This window comes from Ornithorhynchus anatinus, chromosome 5, assembly GCF_004115215.2.
Source record: "Ornithorhynchus anatinus isolate Pmale09 chromosome 5, mOrnAna1.pri.v4, whole genome shotgun sequence".
Classification (NCBI taxonomy): Eukaryota; Metazoa; Chordata; class Mammalia; order Monotremata; family Ornithorhynchidae; genus Ornithorhynchus; species Ornithorhynchus anatinus.
Genome location: NC_041732.1, coordinates 75,775,263 through 75,789,039, shown reverse-complemented (window position 1 = coordinate 75,789,039; position 13,777 = coordinate 75,775,263). Strand labels below are relative to the sequence as shown.

The 13,777-nt window shown below is 48.5% G+C and overlaps 1 protein-coding gene across 1 annotated transcript in view; it reads left to right on the top strand.

The window, feature by feature from the left end:
- Positions 1 to 13,777, top strand: part of PRDM16 (PR/SET domain 16) — a 627,415-nt gene that overhangs the window by 574,682 nt on the left and 38,956 nt on the right. Inside the window, 2 exon segments of the mRNA XM_029065169.2 lie at positions 3,080 to 3,227; positions 5,046 to 5,199. Of these exon segments, the coding sequence (XP_028921002.1) occupies positions 3,080 to 3,227; positions 5,046 to 5,199 (302 nt within the window).

Here is a 13,777-nt window from a genome sequence, read left to right as displayed (position 1 = left end):
AGAGGACGGGGGGAAGGGGAGGGAAGGAGAAGAAAGGCCTTCTGGAGGAGATGAGCTCTCAGTAGGGCTTTGAAGAGGGGAAGAGAGTTAGTTTGGCGGAGGTGAGGAGGGAGGGCGTTCCAGGACAGTGGTAGGACATGTGCCAGGGGTCAATGGCGGGACAGGTGCGAACGGGGGACTATGAGGAGGTGAGTGGCAGAGGAGCGGATTGCACGAGGTGGGCAGTAGAAAGAGAGAAGGGAGGTGAGGTAGGAGGGGGCAAGGTGATGGAGAGCTTTGAAGCCAAGAGTGAGGAGTTTTAGTTTTGGGCGAAGGTCGATAGGCAACCACTGGAGGTTTTTGAGGAGGGCAGTGATATGCCCAGACCATTTCTATAGGAAGATGATCCGGGCAGCAGAATGAAGAATAGAAATGTTGAGTTTTAAGTGACGGGCAGACATCCAGGTGGAATCATCTTGGAGGCAGGAGGAGATCCGAGCCTGGAGGGAGGGGGAGAGAATGGGGGAGAGAACAGGGGCGGAGATGTAGAAATGCCACTAATATTATTATTATTATTACCATTACATTGAAATGGAAATCATCATAATAATAATGGAAATGACTCAAAGTCCCTCTTCAGGATTCCCCATTGCTCTGAACCCCCTATCTTTCCCATCTCCATTCTAGGCCATAAGAATTCCCTAAACCTACATGAATGGAGCAGTTTGGAAATGATTAACCTCCTTTTCTAGTTCATTTCCCACCCCCCTTTCCCCCAAATTATTATTATTTTATTTGGGAATAAGAACACAGGAAAGTTATCGAAATAAATTACTTATGGGATTTATTAAGTGCTTACTGGACACAAAACACTGGAATAGATACAGGTTCATCACATCAGACACCATCCCTGCCCGACATGGGGGTCTAAGAAGCAGTTTATCCCCATTTTTCCAGGCGAGGAAACTGAAGTCCAGAGAGGTTAAGTGATGTGATATGGTCACACAGCAAGCCAGTGGCTGAGCTGAGACTGGGAAGCGGCTCTCCTCATTATTTCCCTTAGGCCATGCTGCATTTGTCCCTTGGATTATTTTTTTTTATGGTATTTGTTAAGCTCTTATTATGTGCCAGGCATTGTTCTAAGCACTGGGGTAGATACAAGCTAGTCAGGTTGGACACAGTCCATATCCCACGTGGGGCTCACAAAAGTGAAGTGACTTGTCCAAGCTGGGGGGCTGAGATTAGAACCCTTCAAGGCCTGTGCTCTATCCTTTAGGTCACTCTTCTCTTCCTCCAATAGGACGGGCCAACCTGCAAAAACAAGAGTGGAGAGAGAGGCAGGCAGGCCCATGTGACCAGACAATTCCTCAGCATTTAATTTAAATCAGAGCAGGAACCTCATCTGGGAATAGAGATCTCCCATCCTTAACCGGTGACTGAGAAAATAAATGTTTGGGCTAGTCCCAAAAGATACTTTCGTAGTAAGTGCTGTTCGGGGGTCATCCGTGTTTTCTTAAAATAAACACATTAATCACAATTAGCCACCGAGGAGAAAGAGACCATTTCTTGTCGCTAAAGAGTGGAGCATTTTATCTCCAAATGGATTATTAGGCTCCAAAATTATCGGGCCATGATATATCACTGCCAGAGTTAGGAAGATTAACAATCAAAACATACGACAAAATGGGAGGGATCCCAGGAGAGGAGAGGATTAAAAACTGTTCATTTAATCCCAAGAGCCTCCATTCAACCAACACATCTGGCTCCCTCTGCAGTATCAGCTCTTATTTCATGATGCTGGGTTTGTTATTGACTTTGTCCCTTTCTGTGGGGCTGGACCATCATTATCAGTGGTATTTATTGAGGACTTACTACATATAGAGCACTGTACTAAGCGCTTGGGAAAGTACAATATAACAGGGTTGACCGACATGTTCCCTGCCCACAATGAGATTACAGTCTAGAAGGGGATCACAGGGAGAGTATCGGGCCCAACCCCTGCAGAGAATGGGGCCATTGCTAGCCTTTTTGGTTGAATTTCATCATTGGCATCAATCCATCAGTGGTATTTAGTAAGCGCTTACTGTGTGCAGAGTATTGTACAAAATGCTTGGGAGCGTACAGTGCAATAGAGGTGGTTAACATCATCCCTTCCCTCAAGGAGCTTACAGTCTTAGTGGGCTTCAAAGCTCTCCATCTTCCCTCTAGATTGTAAGCCCCCTCTAGACTGTAAGCTTGTTGGGAGTAGGGCTAGGTAGGTTGTGTTTTACTCTCCCAAGTGCTTAGTACAGAGCTCTGCAAACACTAAGCTTTCAATAAATATGATTGATTAGGAATCGGCCAGGGCAGAAAGCGAGTGAAATAATGGCCTCAGGGCAAACAGGGACCTGGGACAGGGCACAGCCCTCACCAGTGCTTAGAACAGTGCTTGGCACTTAGTAAGCGCTTAACAAATACCATCATGATCATTTCCCCATCTACCCTCCCGTCTGTGCTGACATGCATGCATTCATTCATTCAGTTCATTCAATTACATTTATTGAGTACTTACTGTACTAAGCGCTTGGGAGAGTACAATATAACAATAAACAGAGTCATTCCCTGCCCACAATGAGCTCCCAATCTAGAGATGAGTTTACAGTTCAGAGACAAGCTTAAAGTGCCCCTAAGCATTTTGATACTCACCCCAGCCCCACAGCACTTTTGTATATCTCCTTATACTCTGATATTTCCCCTATTTGTAATTTACTGCAATGTCTGCCTCCCTCTGTAGACTGTAAGCTCCTTGTGGGCAGGGATCGCATCTACCAACTCTATCGTACAGCACTTTCCCAAGTGCTTAGTACAGTTCTCTGCATACCGTAAGTGCCCAATAAATACCATTGATTTAGCGATCACTTTAATTCTCTGGACCTCACTTTTGCCATCTGTTCAATGGAGGAATTATCGGCTATGATCCACCATGTAGCCAGGTGTTCCAACCTACTGGCATATGGATGTATGGGGTGGCCAATGGTGGATGAGCGGCGGGGCCCACCCCCCGCCCCCACCCAGACCTTGACAGACTATGACATACTGTGACCAGAGCCTCTTCCCTTAGCTTGGAGCAGCACATGATCATCCATACAGAGGAGCGCGAGTACAAGTGTGACCAGTGTCCCAAGGCTTTCAACTGGAAATCCAACTTGATCCGTCACCAGATGTCCCACGACAGTGGCAAGCGATTTGAATGTGAAAATTGTGTGAAGGTAATGGGGTGGCTGGGTCTGGTGCATTGTGGGCCCGAGCGGTGTGGTGGTGGGGAGGATTGGACAGGGGGAACCTTCCCTGGGGCAGCAGAGACCTTGGAACATCCCTACCTCCATGTTGTGGAGGTGGGTGAGGACCGTGTTGGAATTGGGGCGGGGGGAGGCCGGGGCATTCCAAAGTAGAGGTCTTGGAGTCTAGACCTCAGAATCCAGTTGGTCAGAGGAGAGCTATAGCTCCTTCCTTGCGTAGATAATCCCCTGCTCTCCTCTTCTTCTTACCCTCCACATTCTGTCCCATCACTCTTCCCACATTTTCCACAATGCCACTTTGTTCCTCTCCTACCCGCCTCCCCAGGGCCAAGCAGAGGAGGCATAAGCCCACGGCCAACTGCTCTTCAACAAGCAGGGAGGCTGCTCTCTGCACCTCAGCCCTGGTTGGAGAAGGAATGGAGGGAAGGCAGAGTGTGTTCTGGGAATGAGGCAGTGGTATCCATAGGAAAGTCAAGAGATGAAATAGGTCCCAGACCCAATGCCCTGAGGTTTATGGCTTTTCTGAAACTCGAGATTAGTTCTGGAGCCTGGGCTATCCCTAGAATTGCTAGCCTCGGGGGTGAAAAGAAGTCCTTCTAAACTCACCTCCCCGTCAACATGGCCAAGTGAGTTTAATTCTTTCTGGTGACCTTCCCAGAGCTAAGGAGATGAGGACTGGGGAATGAGGGAGTACGACTCAACAGAAGTCATTTGTCACTGAACCTGTCCGATAGAACTGTGGTGTGTCTAACCAGACGGTTACCCCAGTAGGGAGGGCTCACTCACAGTGGGGAGGCAGTGAGCCCCAGGCCCATTGTGAGTTGAGTGGGAGGGGACCTTGGGGGAGTAAGCCAGTTGAGGAGGGGCAGGGAAGTTGGAAAGAGCTATCGAGTCATAAAGACCAAATTTCACATCATTCCAACCCCCGTGGAAACTCTCAGGGCTGGTCAGAGGCCCCGACGGGCTTGGCTGGGAGTCCAGCCCAGACAGCTTTGGGGGTGAAAATTTCATCCCACCAGTAGTTGGAAAAAGGGGGCCCCAGCCCCTACTACTCCTGCAGCTGGGGGCTCCGATCCCCATCACCCTTTCAGCTGGCCCTTCGAGATCTCTCCTGGACGGACCACATTCCCGACTTTCCCGGGCCCTGTTCAGGCTAGGTTTGGGAAATCTGTCTGAATGGGCGAGGCTGTGCCTGAGGGTCTGCTGGACTTTCTGGATCTTCCTTCCAGCTAATAAATCAGTCGATCAATTGTATCTCGTGAGAGCTTACTGTGTGCAGAGCACTGTACTAAGCCCTTGGGAGAATACAACAGGGTTGGTAGACAACATCCAGGCTACTTTCTTAGCTTTCCGGTTTGGAGGGAGATGTGGTAGGATTTGGGAAGTAGAGCCACTGGGACAGGCACAGGATGAGAAATCCAGGATACCAAGGGAGTGTTGGCGGGATCATTCCCACCCCCACACACTCCCAGCAGGGAGTGCACGCTCCTTGACCGGTCACTCAATCCATCAGTAGTAATTACCCAGCACCTATTGAGTGTGAAGCATTATACTACGCACTTGGAAGAGCTTAGCCAAACCAAGATGCACATCCCCTGCCTTCAAATAGTTACATTTTAACGGGGAAGACCGTGGTCAAGGAACCGAGGGGACCCACGCAGCTAGGGCAGCCCCGTCCCCTCCACGATCAGTCGATCATTCGTATTTGTCGAGCCTCTATCGTGTGTCCTCCCCACCTCCCGCCCGCCCCACTCCCCGCGGGACTCTGAATGGCGCTTCTTCCATTAGGTGTTTACCGACCCCAGCAACCTCCAGCGCCACATCCGCTCCCAGCACGTGGGCGCCCGGGCCCACGCCTGCCCCGACTGTGGGAAAACCTTCGCCACCTCGTCCGGCCTGAAGCAGCACAAGCACATCCACAGCACCGTCAAACCTTTCATATGTAAGTTGTCATGGCCATGACGGCCGGCCCGCCACCCGGTGACCGCCCCGGTCCTGAGCCTCCTCACTTCTCCTCCTCATCTCTCTCCCCCACTGCTGCGCCTCCCTTCCCCCCAGCTCTCCTTCCCTTCAGCCCCCCAGACCTCCCCCTCCCTTCCCCCCTCACCTCCGGCTCTCCCTCTGGAGTGTCTACTCTAATTTTGTAGGTCAGGGATGAGATGAAATTCCACAGCAATTTTTTTCCTCCCTTTCTCTTTTTATCCCCTTTTCTTCTCTCCACTCACATCTCCCCCTTCCCAGGGTCCCCTGTTTGTTCAGTAAACATTCAAGGCAATTTTGGACTTTTCTGATGAGTTAAGAGCCAAGTCTCTCAACAGCCTGTGTGATGCTTTTTTCTCAAGTCTCTCTCTGTCTCACCCAGTCTCCTGCTTACATAGAATCACTGTCCCACATCACCGTGCACCAGACTTGTCTGCCTGTCACTGCCGTGCCTCAGTTTCCTAGTTTTCAGCTGAGAGTATGCATATACATATGTGTGCGCACACACTCACACACACACACTCTCTCTCTCTCCTATGGCCTAAGTCTTTCTGACTGGAGACAGATGCAGAAGTTTCATGTTTTTGACCAGGGCCAGCAGCCTCCACTGATGTCTTGACCAGATTTCACTGGGCACTCCTGGTGTCCCACTTGGAGGGTCATCCTGAGGCTGCTGGTAGGGGAACCTGGACAAAACTTTGACAAAAGCTGCAACAGTGGATGTACAGGAGGCCACTGCTTACATCTATGTAAATCCCAAACTCTCCCCCAACACACTGTCCCTCCTGCCAAAATGTGACACCATTGTCAGGGTTGCTCTCCCTGTGGGTGTGCAGAGTTGCGGAGAAGGACATTTTCCTATGATTTGAGCAGAAGCTGATCAATCAATCAATCAATAGTATTTCTTGAGCACTTACTGCTGCAGAGCACTGTACTAAGGGCTTGGGAGAGTACAGTAGCATGGCTCAATGGAAGGAACCCGGACTTGGGAATCAGAGGTCATGGGTTCTAATGCCAGCTCTGCCACTTGTCAGCTGGGTGACTGTGGGCAAGTTACTTAACTTCTCTGTGACTCAGTTCCCTCATCTGTAAAATGGGGGTTAAGACTGTGAGCCTCGCTTGGGACAACCTGAGTACCCTGTATCTATCCCAGCGTTTAGAACAGTGCTCTGCACATAGTGAGCGCTTAACAAATACCAACATTATTATTATTAGATTTGGTAGACACAGTCCCTGCCCTCAAGGAACTTATGATCTATGAGAAGCAGCGGGGTTCAGTGGAAAGAGCCCGGGCTTGGGAGTCAGAGGTCATGGGTTCGAATCCAAGATCCGCCACTTGTCAGCTGTTTGACTGTGGACAAGTCACTTAACTTCTCTGTGCCTCATTTACCTCATCTGTAAAATGGGGATGAAGACTAGGAACCTCACATGGGACAACCTGATTAACCTGTAGCTACCCCAGCGCGTAGAACAGTGCTCTGCACATAGTAAGTGCTTAACAAATACCAACATTATTATTATTATTATTAGCAGGGGGAGACAGGGGTAAAAAATAATCAATCAGTAGTATTTATTGAGTGCTTACTGTGCAGAACATTCTACTAGGTGCTTGGTACACTGCAAAGGAGTTGGTAGTCACGTTCCCTGCCCAAAATAAGCTTACAGTCTAGAGGGGCAATCAGATTAATATAAAGAAATAAATTACAGGTATGTATATAAATAAATTACAGATAGGGGAAGCAACAGAGTTTAAGGCTATGCAAGCAGTTGGTGACTCAGCAGTAGTGGCCTGGCCATTACTGATTCTCTTTATCTTGATTCTATTTATTGCCATTGTTCTTGTCTGTCCGTCTCCCCCCGATTAGACTGTAAGCCCATCAAAGGGCAGGGACTGTCTCTATCTGTTACCGATTTGTACATTCCAAGCGCTTTGTACAGTGCTCTGCACATAGTAAGCGCTCAATAAATACTATTGAGTGAATGAATGAATGAATGAAAATGAATGAATGAATACTGACCTCTGGCTCGTTGTCTCAGCCTGCCCAATGCCAATGTCTGCTGCACATCCAAGCTCAGTTGGTCCGCTCCTCAGTAATGATAATCATGGTATTATTAAGCACTTACTTTGTGCCAACCACTATGCTAAGCCCTAAGGTAGACACAGTAATAATAATGATAATGATGGTATTTGTTAAACACTTACTACGTGCAAAGCACTGTTCTAAGCGCTGGAACACTGTTCTAAGCACAGATAATGAGATTAGACCCAGTTACTGTCCCACAGTAACTGACTCACAGAAAAGGAGAGCGACAACAGTCTTCATCACCCCATTTTATAGGTGAGGAAATTGAGGCACAGAGAGGCTAAGTGATTTGCCTGAGGTCATCCAGCAGGCTAGTGGCAGAGCTGGGACTTGAACCCAGAACTTCTGACGTCTGGTCTCATGGTCTTTAGCACTCTACCATTCTGCCTCCCTAAAACTTTGGTTTTAATATTTCCATATATGTTGCTTGTTTCCAACAGTCAGGAGCCCCAGCTAAGTTCCTCGGGCTCAGAAAAGTGGGTAGGGGTTTCCTAACTGGACTGTTTGTAAGAAGGGCTGTCTGCTTCTGAAAGCCTCCAAGCACTGCTCACCAACTTGAAGCTTCTCTTAACATCTAGGAACCCTGACTGCTGAAGGAGCAGAAACTCACCCCTTTCTCTCCTCTTCGACTTTCCTCTCCTACCCACACACCACCGCTAGACTGTTGTCCCGTATGCATATATATAGCTGGTGGACCGAAGCCTGTAGAGTTCACTACCTATTGGTCAGTGAAAGACCAGAGGCCCAAGCTTTAGTCAATCTCTCTGAGAAATGGGGGTCCCTAGACACTTCTGTCTTCCATGAATTCAGGAAAGCTGTTGTTCACAGAGCTCTTTACAGAAAAGGTAATATTAATGCCAAAGTATTATCATTCCTGTCTTAGCCTTCCGGGTATAATATTAGAATGTTGGGCCAAATGTTAGAATACTGGTTAAAAAGTTAAAACGTTGGCTACATCGCTGTAATGTCAGAAAGCAGACTAAAACGTTAGAATGGCTCTCTACCCTTAGAATGTTAACTATAATATTAAAATGTCGGCAGTGAAGTTGTAGCGTTGACTATAACCAACTTTGCAGATAAGAACCAACAGTTTACCAGCCCACAATTTACCTCTTCATTCTCCTCCAGTTAAAGAAAGAGAAATTTAATCAACATTCCTTAATATTTCACCCTCCTCACAATGCAGGGCTGAAATTAGCTGTCCTATTGTCACATGTGGACAGAATTGATTCTCTCTGGGATGGAGCCCGGTTCTTTTTTGTTGTTTGTTTGTTTGTTTTGGAGGGGAGAATTGGGCTGGGGTAGGAGCCATGTTTCAAGTGTCCTTGGAAAATACTCTTGATTTGTTGTTCTCTTGCTTCGATTTGCTCGGATAAAAGTGCAAAGAGCAGTTAGTTTGGTTTTTTAAAATATTAACTGTATGCTCATCCTAAACGCCAATCTGGTGGAGAGGCGATTGCATGAGGAAATGTACTGTTTTCCTGAGCCCGTGAACAAAGACTTCCACTTGGTTTAATGATGGTATTTATTAGGAATTTCCTATGTGCCAAGCACTGAAGTAGGTGCAAGATAATCGGATGAAGCACCTTCTCTGTGCCCCTGGGGATCATAGTCGCAAGAAATAAGGACAATGGGTCTCATCCCCATTTTACAGAAGAGGAAGGTGAGGCACAGATATTAAGTGCCCTCCCTTAAGATCACACAGCATACAGCACTAGAACCCAGGTCTTTTGATTCCCAGAGCCGGGATCTTTCCACTGGACCACACTGCCTTCTCAGATCCTGCTTGGATTATAGTAACAGCTGGAAGTAAACCACAGAAATGGTGTCAGCCCCAAACCCCCCTTAGAGTGTGTTTCAGAAACATCCCAGAGGGTGAAGCGGTTTGGGGAGGTCGAATTTCTATTTGTGCTCTTCCCTGTCCTCCCGGGTTTGAGTCAACTGATTCTTGTTCCCTGGCATTCTGCTCAAGGGATAGAGCTAATGAGTAAACCCCCTAATGGGTCAGAAAATATTTATAAAAATTTCATTCAGTTAGGTTGATGCAATCAACTCAGATTCGATTAGGCATTTGTAATAACCTCGCACGCCTCTCCAAGACTGCTACATAGCATCTTTTGGCATGAGCTGAACGGGAGGGCGGTTCTTCCCTCGGAAAGAAAAATACCCACACATCTGTGAAACAAATCCAAATGGTGGCATTCCTTAAGTGGTAAATTGGGAAGGCCGGAACCCTCGCAAGTGAGAAGCACCATGACCTGGTGGATAGAGGTGGGCCTGAGAGCCAGGAGGACCTGGGTTCTAATCCCAGCTCCACCACTTGTCTGCTGTGTGACCTTGGGCAAGTCACCTCACATCCCTGGGCCTCAGTTACCTCATCTGTAAAAATGGGGATTAAGACTGTGAGCCCCGTTTGGGATATGGATTGTGTCCAACCTAATTAGTTTGTATCTACCCCAGCATTTACTACAGTGCCTGGCTCCTATTAAGTGCATAACAATTATCATAAAAAAGTGTTAGGTCATCTGACTCCCAAGGCCAGGCATATCTGTATGGAGAGGTGGCACCTGTGTCCACGCACCCCTGCCCTGCACACGCACCAACCTTGCCACGGGGGGAAAGGCTGGTACATTCCCGGACTAGCATCCGCCTCCAGGCTAGCCTGCGGTGGAGGTGTCCCACAGAAGAAAGGGGCTCAGGATGCAGCGAGAGGGAGTCGTGATATACACACAAGGAGGAGCACTGATTAATGGTAAAAGTTAGCCCGGGAGGTGATGGGTTACCCTCCCTGCACTTTAAAAATTAATTCAACTTTCATCTCTCCTGGAGTGTCGGGGCATATGGGAGGCAGGGGACTGGACCACGGGATCTCTTGAAGTTCCTTCACGCTCTAGGATTCTAAGTCTGGGAACGACCTGGGTTTCTCTCTCTCTCTCACTGGCTGAGGCCAAACACTGGGGGACTGGCGGGACAATAGGCAGAGGGAGGTGAGACCCCGAGCAGTGAGGTCCCGAAAAGGCTGCAGGGTAGTGAGTCTCGGTAGCATCTGCTCTCCATAGCTGTTCCAGGCCTGTCTCCTCTGGGCCTCCTCCCTTTCAGAAGACAGCTCGGCTTGTCCAGTTAGTCCTCGATGTCTCAGCTTTGGCAGAGAAGGATTTCAAGAGAAGCAGAAACAGGGAAAGGGTAAGGTTGGTGTCTGGAGGGCTCAGCCAGGGTAGGAGAGCAGGGTACTGAGAAGCAGCGTGGCCTAGTGGATAGAGCACCGGCCTGGGAGTCAGAGGACCTGGGTTCTAATCCCAGTTCCACCACTTGGCTGCTGTGTGACCTTGGGCATGTCACTTCAATTGTCTGGGACTAATTTACCTCATCTGTAAAATGGGGATTAAGACTCTGAGCCCTAGGTGGGTCAGGTACTGTTTCCAATCTGATTATCTTGTATCTACTCCAGTGTTTAGTAGAGTGCCTGGCACAGAGTAAGTGCTTGACAAATACATTAAAAAATGGTTTCTGAAGGAACTTAGGTGGCTGAATGACGAGCAAGGAACATCCCCAACCCCCTACTCAGTTGTCATTTGAGTGGGCACTAGTAGTATTAGAAATAGTAGAAGTAGAGTAGTCATGGTTTTAAATTAATTGCTTACTGTATCCAAGCACTGCATGAGAACCCTACTACCATTCTCACTGACACCCTGATCCACTTTGAAACAGGCCGAGGAAACCGCTTTCAGGAGCCACAAGGGCAGCTAAAACCTGTCCAGTCCTGAGGGGCGCCCTCCAAAGTGGGTAAAAACCTCAACATTTGAATTGGACTTATATTTTTTTGGTTCCTTTCACCCTTTCCCTCAGCCTAAACTTTGGGCACCTGTTCCACCAAAACCCAATCAGTCACTGACCTCTGTGTCACTTGTCTATGAATGTTAGTGGGCGTTTGGGCGGGAAGGTTTCTCCTGGACAATTTATTCAGGGGTCAAACACGCACGGATGCACAGACTGTTTGGGCTTGCTTGCAAAAGCAGCCCCAGGCCAGTTCCCCAGAGTGTGAGGAGACAAAGCTGATGAAGTTGCTTGTTCTCAGCATCACCCTTGTATCCCGAAGGATCTACCTCTGGAGGAATGGCAGGGTCTCCCGGGCCTCTGGGACCGATTGCGAGCCCCCATGCTGAGAGGCAGTGTGGTCTAGAGGGTACGACATGGACCTGGGAGTCAGAAGGACCTGGGTTCTAATCCTGGCTCCGTTACTCCGTTACTAATGAGAAGCAGCGTGGCGCAGTGGAAAGAGCACGGGCTTTGGAGTCAGGGCTCATGAGTTCGAATCCCAGCTCTGCCACTTGTCAGCTGTGTGACTGTGGGCAAGTCACTTAACTTCTCTGTGCCTCAGTTCCCTCATCTGTAAAATGGGGATTAAGACTGTGAGCCCCATGTGGGACGACCTGATTCCCCTGTGTTTACCCCAGCGCTTAGAACAGTGCTCTGCACATAGTAAGCGCTTAACAAGTACCAACATTTTTTTTTTTTTTTACTTGTCTGCTGTGTGACCTTAGACAAGTTGTTTAACTTCTCTATGCCTTAGTTATCTCACCTTTAAAATGGAGATTAATACTGTGAGCCCCATATGGGATATGGACTGTGTCCAACCCGATTAGCTTGTATCTACCCAAACGTTTTGTACTGTGTCTGGCACATAGTAAGTGCTTAACAAATACCATAAAAAAAAGCTCTGGGCATTAAACGAGAGAGGCAAATTGCCTCAGGATTGTACTAGGTGCTTGAGAGAGTACAGTACAGTAAAGACGTGATCCTTTCCCTCAAGGAGCTCACAGTCCTTTACTGACTTTACAATCGCAGGGACCTGGGAAAGGAACACATCGATTCTGGAATAAGGCTTACGGAGAAGGGTTTGGTTGGACAGCTTTCACATGCAGTGTGTGACATAACGATGTCATCCAGAACTCCCCTTCTGCTTCTAACGTGACAGTGATGTCATATGGAACACCGCTTGTGCGTGTAATGCGACATAATGACAGTGAATGGGAAGGTGTGCCCCATTTTTCCTGTCTCAGGGAGGCCCAGGGTGTGAAGCCGGCCTGACCCTGGCCCTGATCCCGGCCATGACCTGAGTTCTTACCCAGCTAAGCTCCCAGCCTCTTCCCTCCCAGTCTGAGAAACTCCTGCCGTAGGGTCGACTGATACCCACTCACCCACCCACCGGGCAGATCAGGGTAAGGAAGGATGGGAAGGAAGAGCACTGATTCATAGAATTGAAGCAGCGTGGCCTAGCGAATAGACCACAGGTCCGGGAGCCAGAAGGTCATGGGTTCTAATCCCGGCTCCACCGCTCATCTGTTGTGTGGCCTTGGGCAGGTCACTTCACTTCTCTGGGCCTCACCTGTAAAATGGGGGTTGAGATTGTGACCTCCGGGTGGGATGGGGACTGTGTCCAACCCGATCTGTATTCACCCCAGCACTTAGTACAGTGCCTGGCACATAGTAAGCTCTTAGCAAATACCATAATCATCATCAGAAAACTCAAGTGCCTCTGAGCCCCAAATACTCAAATACTCATACTTCCCCTCTCAATCCCGTCTCAAATACTAGCTCAGGACCCCGAGCCCAGAATCAGAATTCCACCCCAAACACTAGGTCCGAACTCCAGGTCCAAATCAGAGCACCGGTACAAACAGTATCTTAGGAAGCCATTCCGCAAGTCAGTACTCCACCTTGAAAGCTGGATCGGGACCCCCAGCCCCAAATCATATATGGCCTAGTGGATGGGCATGAGCCTGGGAGTCAGAGGACGTGGGTTCTAATCCCGTCTCTGCCACATGTCTGCTGTGTGACCTTGGGCAAGTCACTTAACTTCTCTGTGCTTCTGTTACCTCATCTGTAAAATGGGGATTAATAATAAATAGTAAATAAATAATGATGGTATTTGTTAAGCGCTTACTATGTGCCCAGTACTTTACTAAGCGCTGGGGTAGATAAAAGGTTATCAGGTTTTCCTACATGGGGCTCACAGACTGTGAACCCCCTGTGTGACAGGGACTGTGTCCAACCTGATTTCCTCGTATCTACCCCAGTGCTTAGAAGAGTGCTTAGCACGTAGTAAGCACTTAACTAATGCCACAATTATTAAATTGTAGCCCCACCTCTAACAATAGCTCAGGACCCCTCCCCCATTTGATCCCAAGCAGGGGCACTGGTCTTGCTAACAGACACCCCAGAGCTCACCCGGCGAGGATGCCTACATTCCTCTAGCCAGCGCTGTCTGAGGTCCCAGCTCCTGCCTCATTCCTCATCCGAGTGGAGCCCTGATCTAAGGAATATTTATAGAATATCCCTGAGGAGAGCTAATTCACTCTGAACAGCACCAAAAACCAAAAAAAAAAAAAAAAAACGAGGGAAAGTTCTTCTCCCGTCAGCCTTGAAAACTTCCTGACATGCCAGACTACCAGGAGA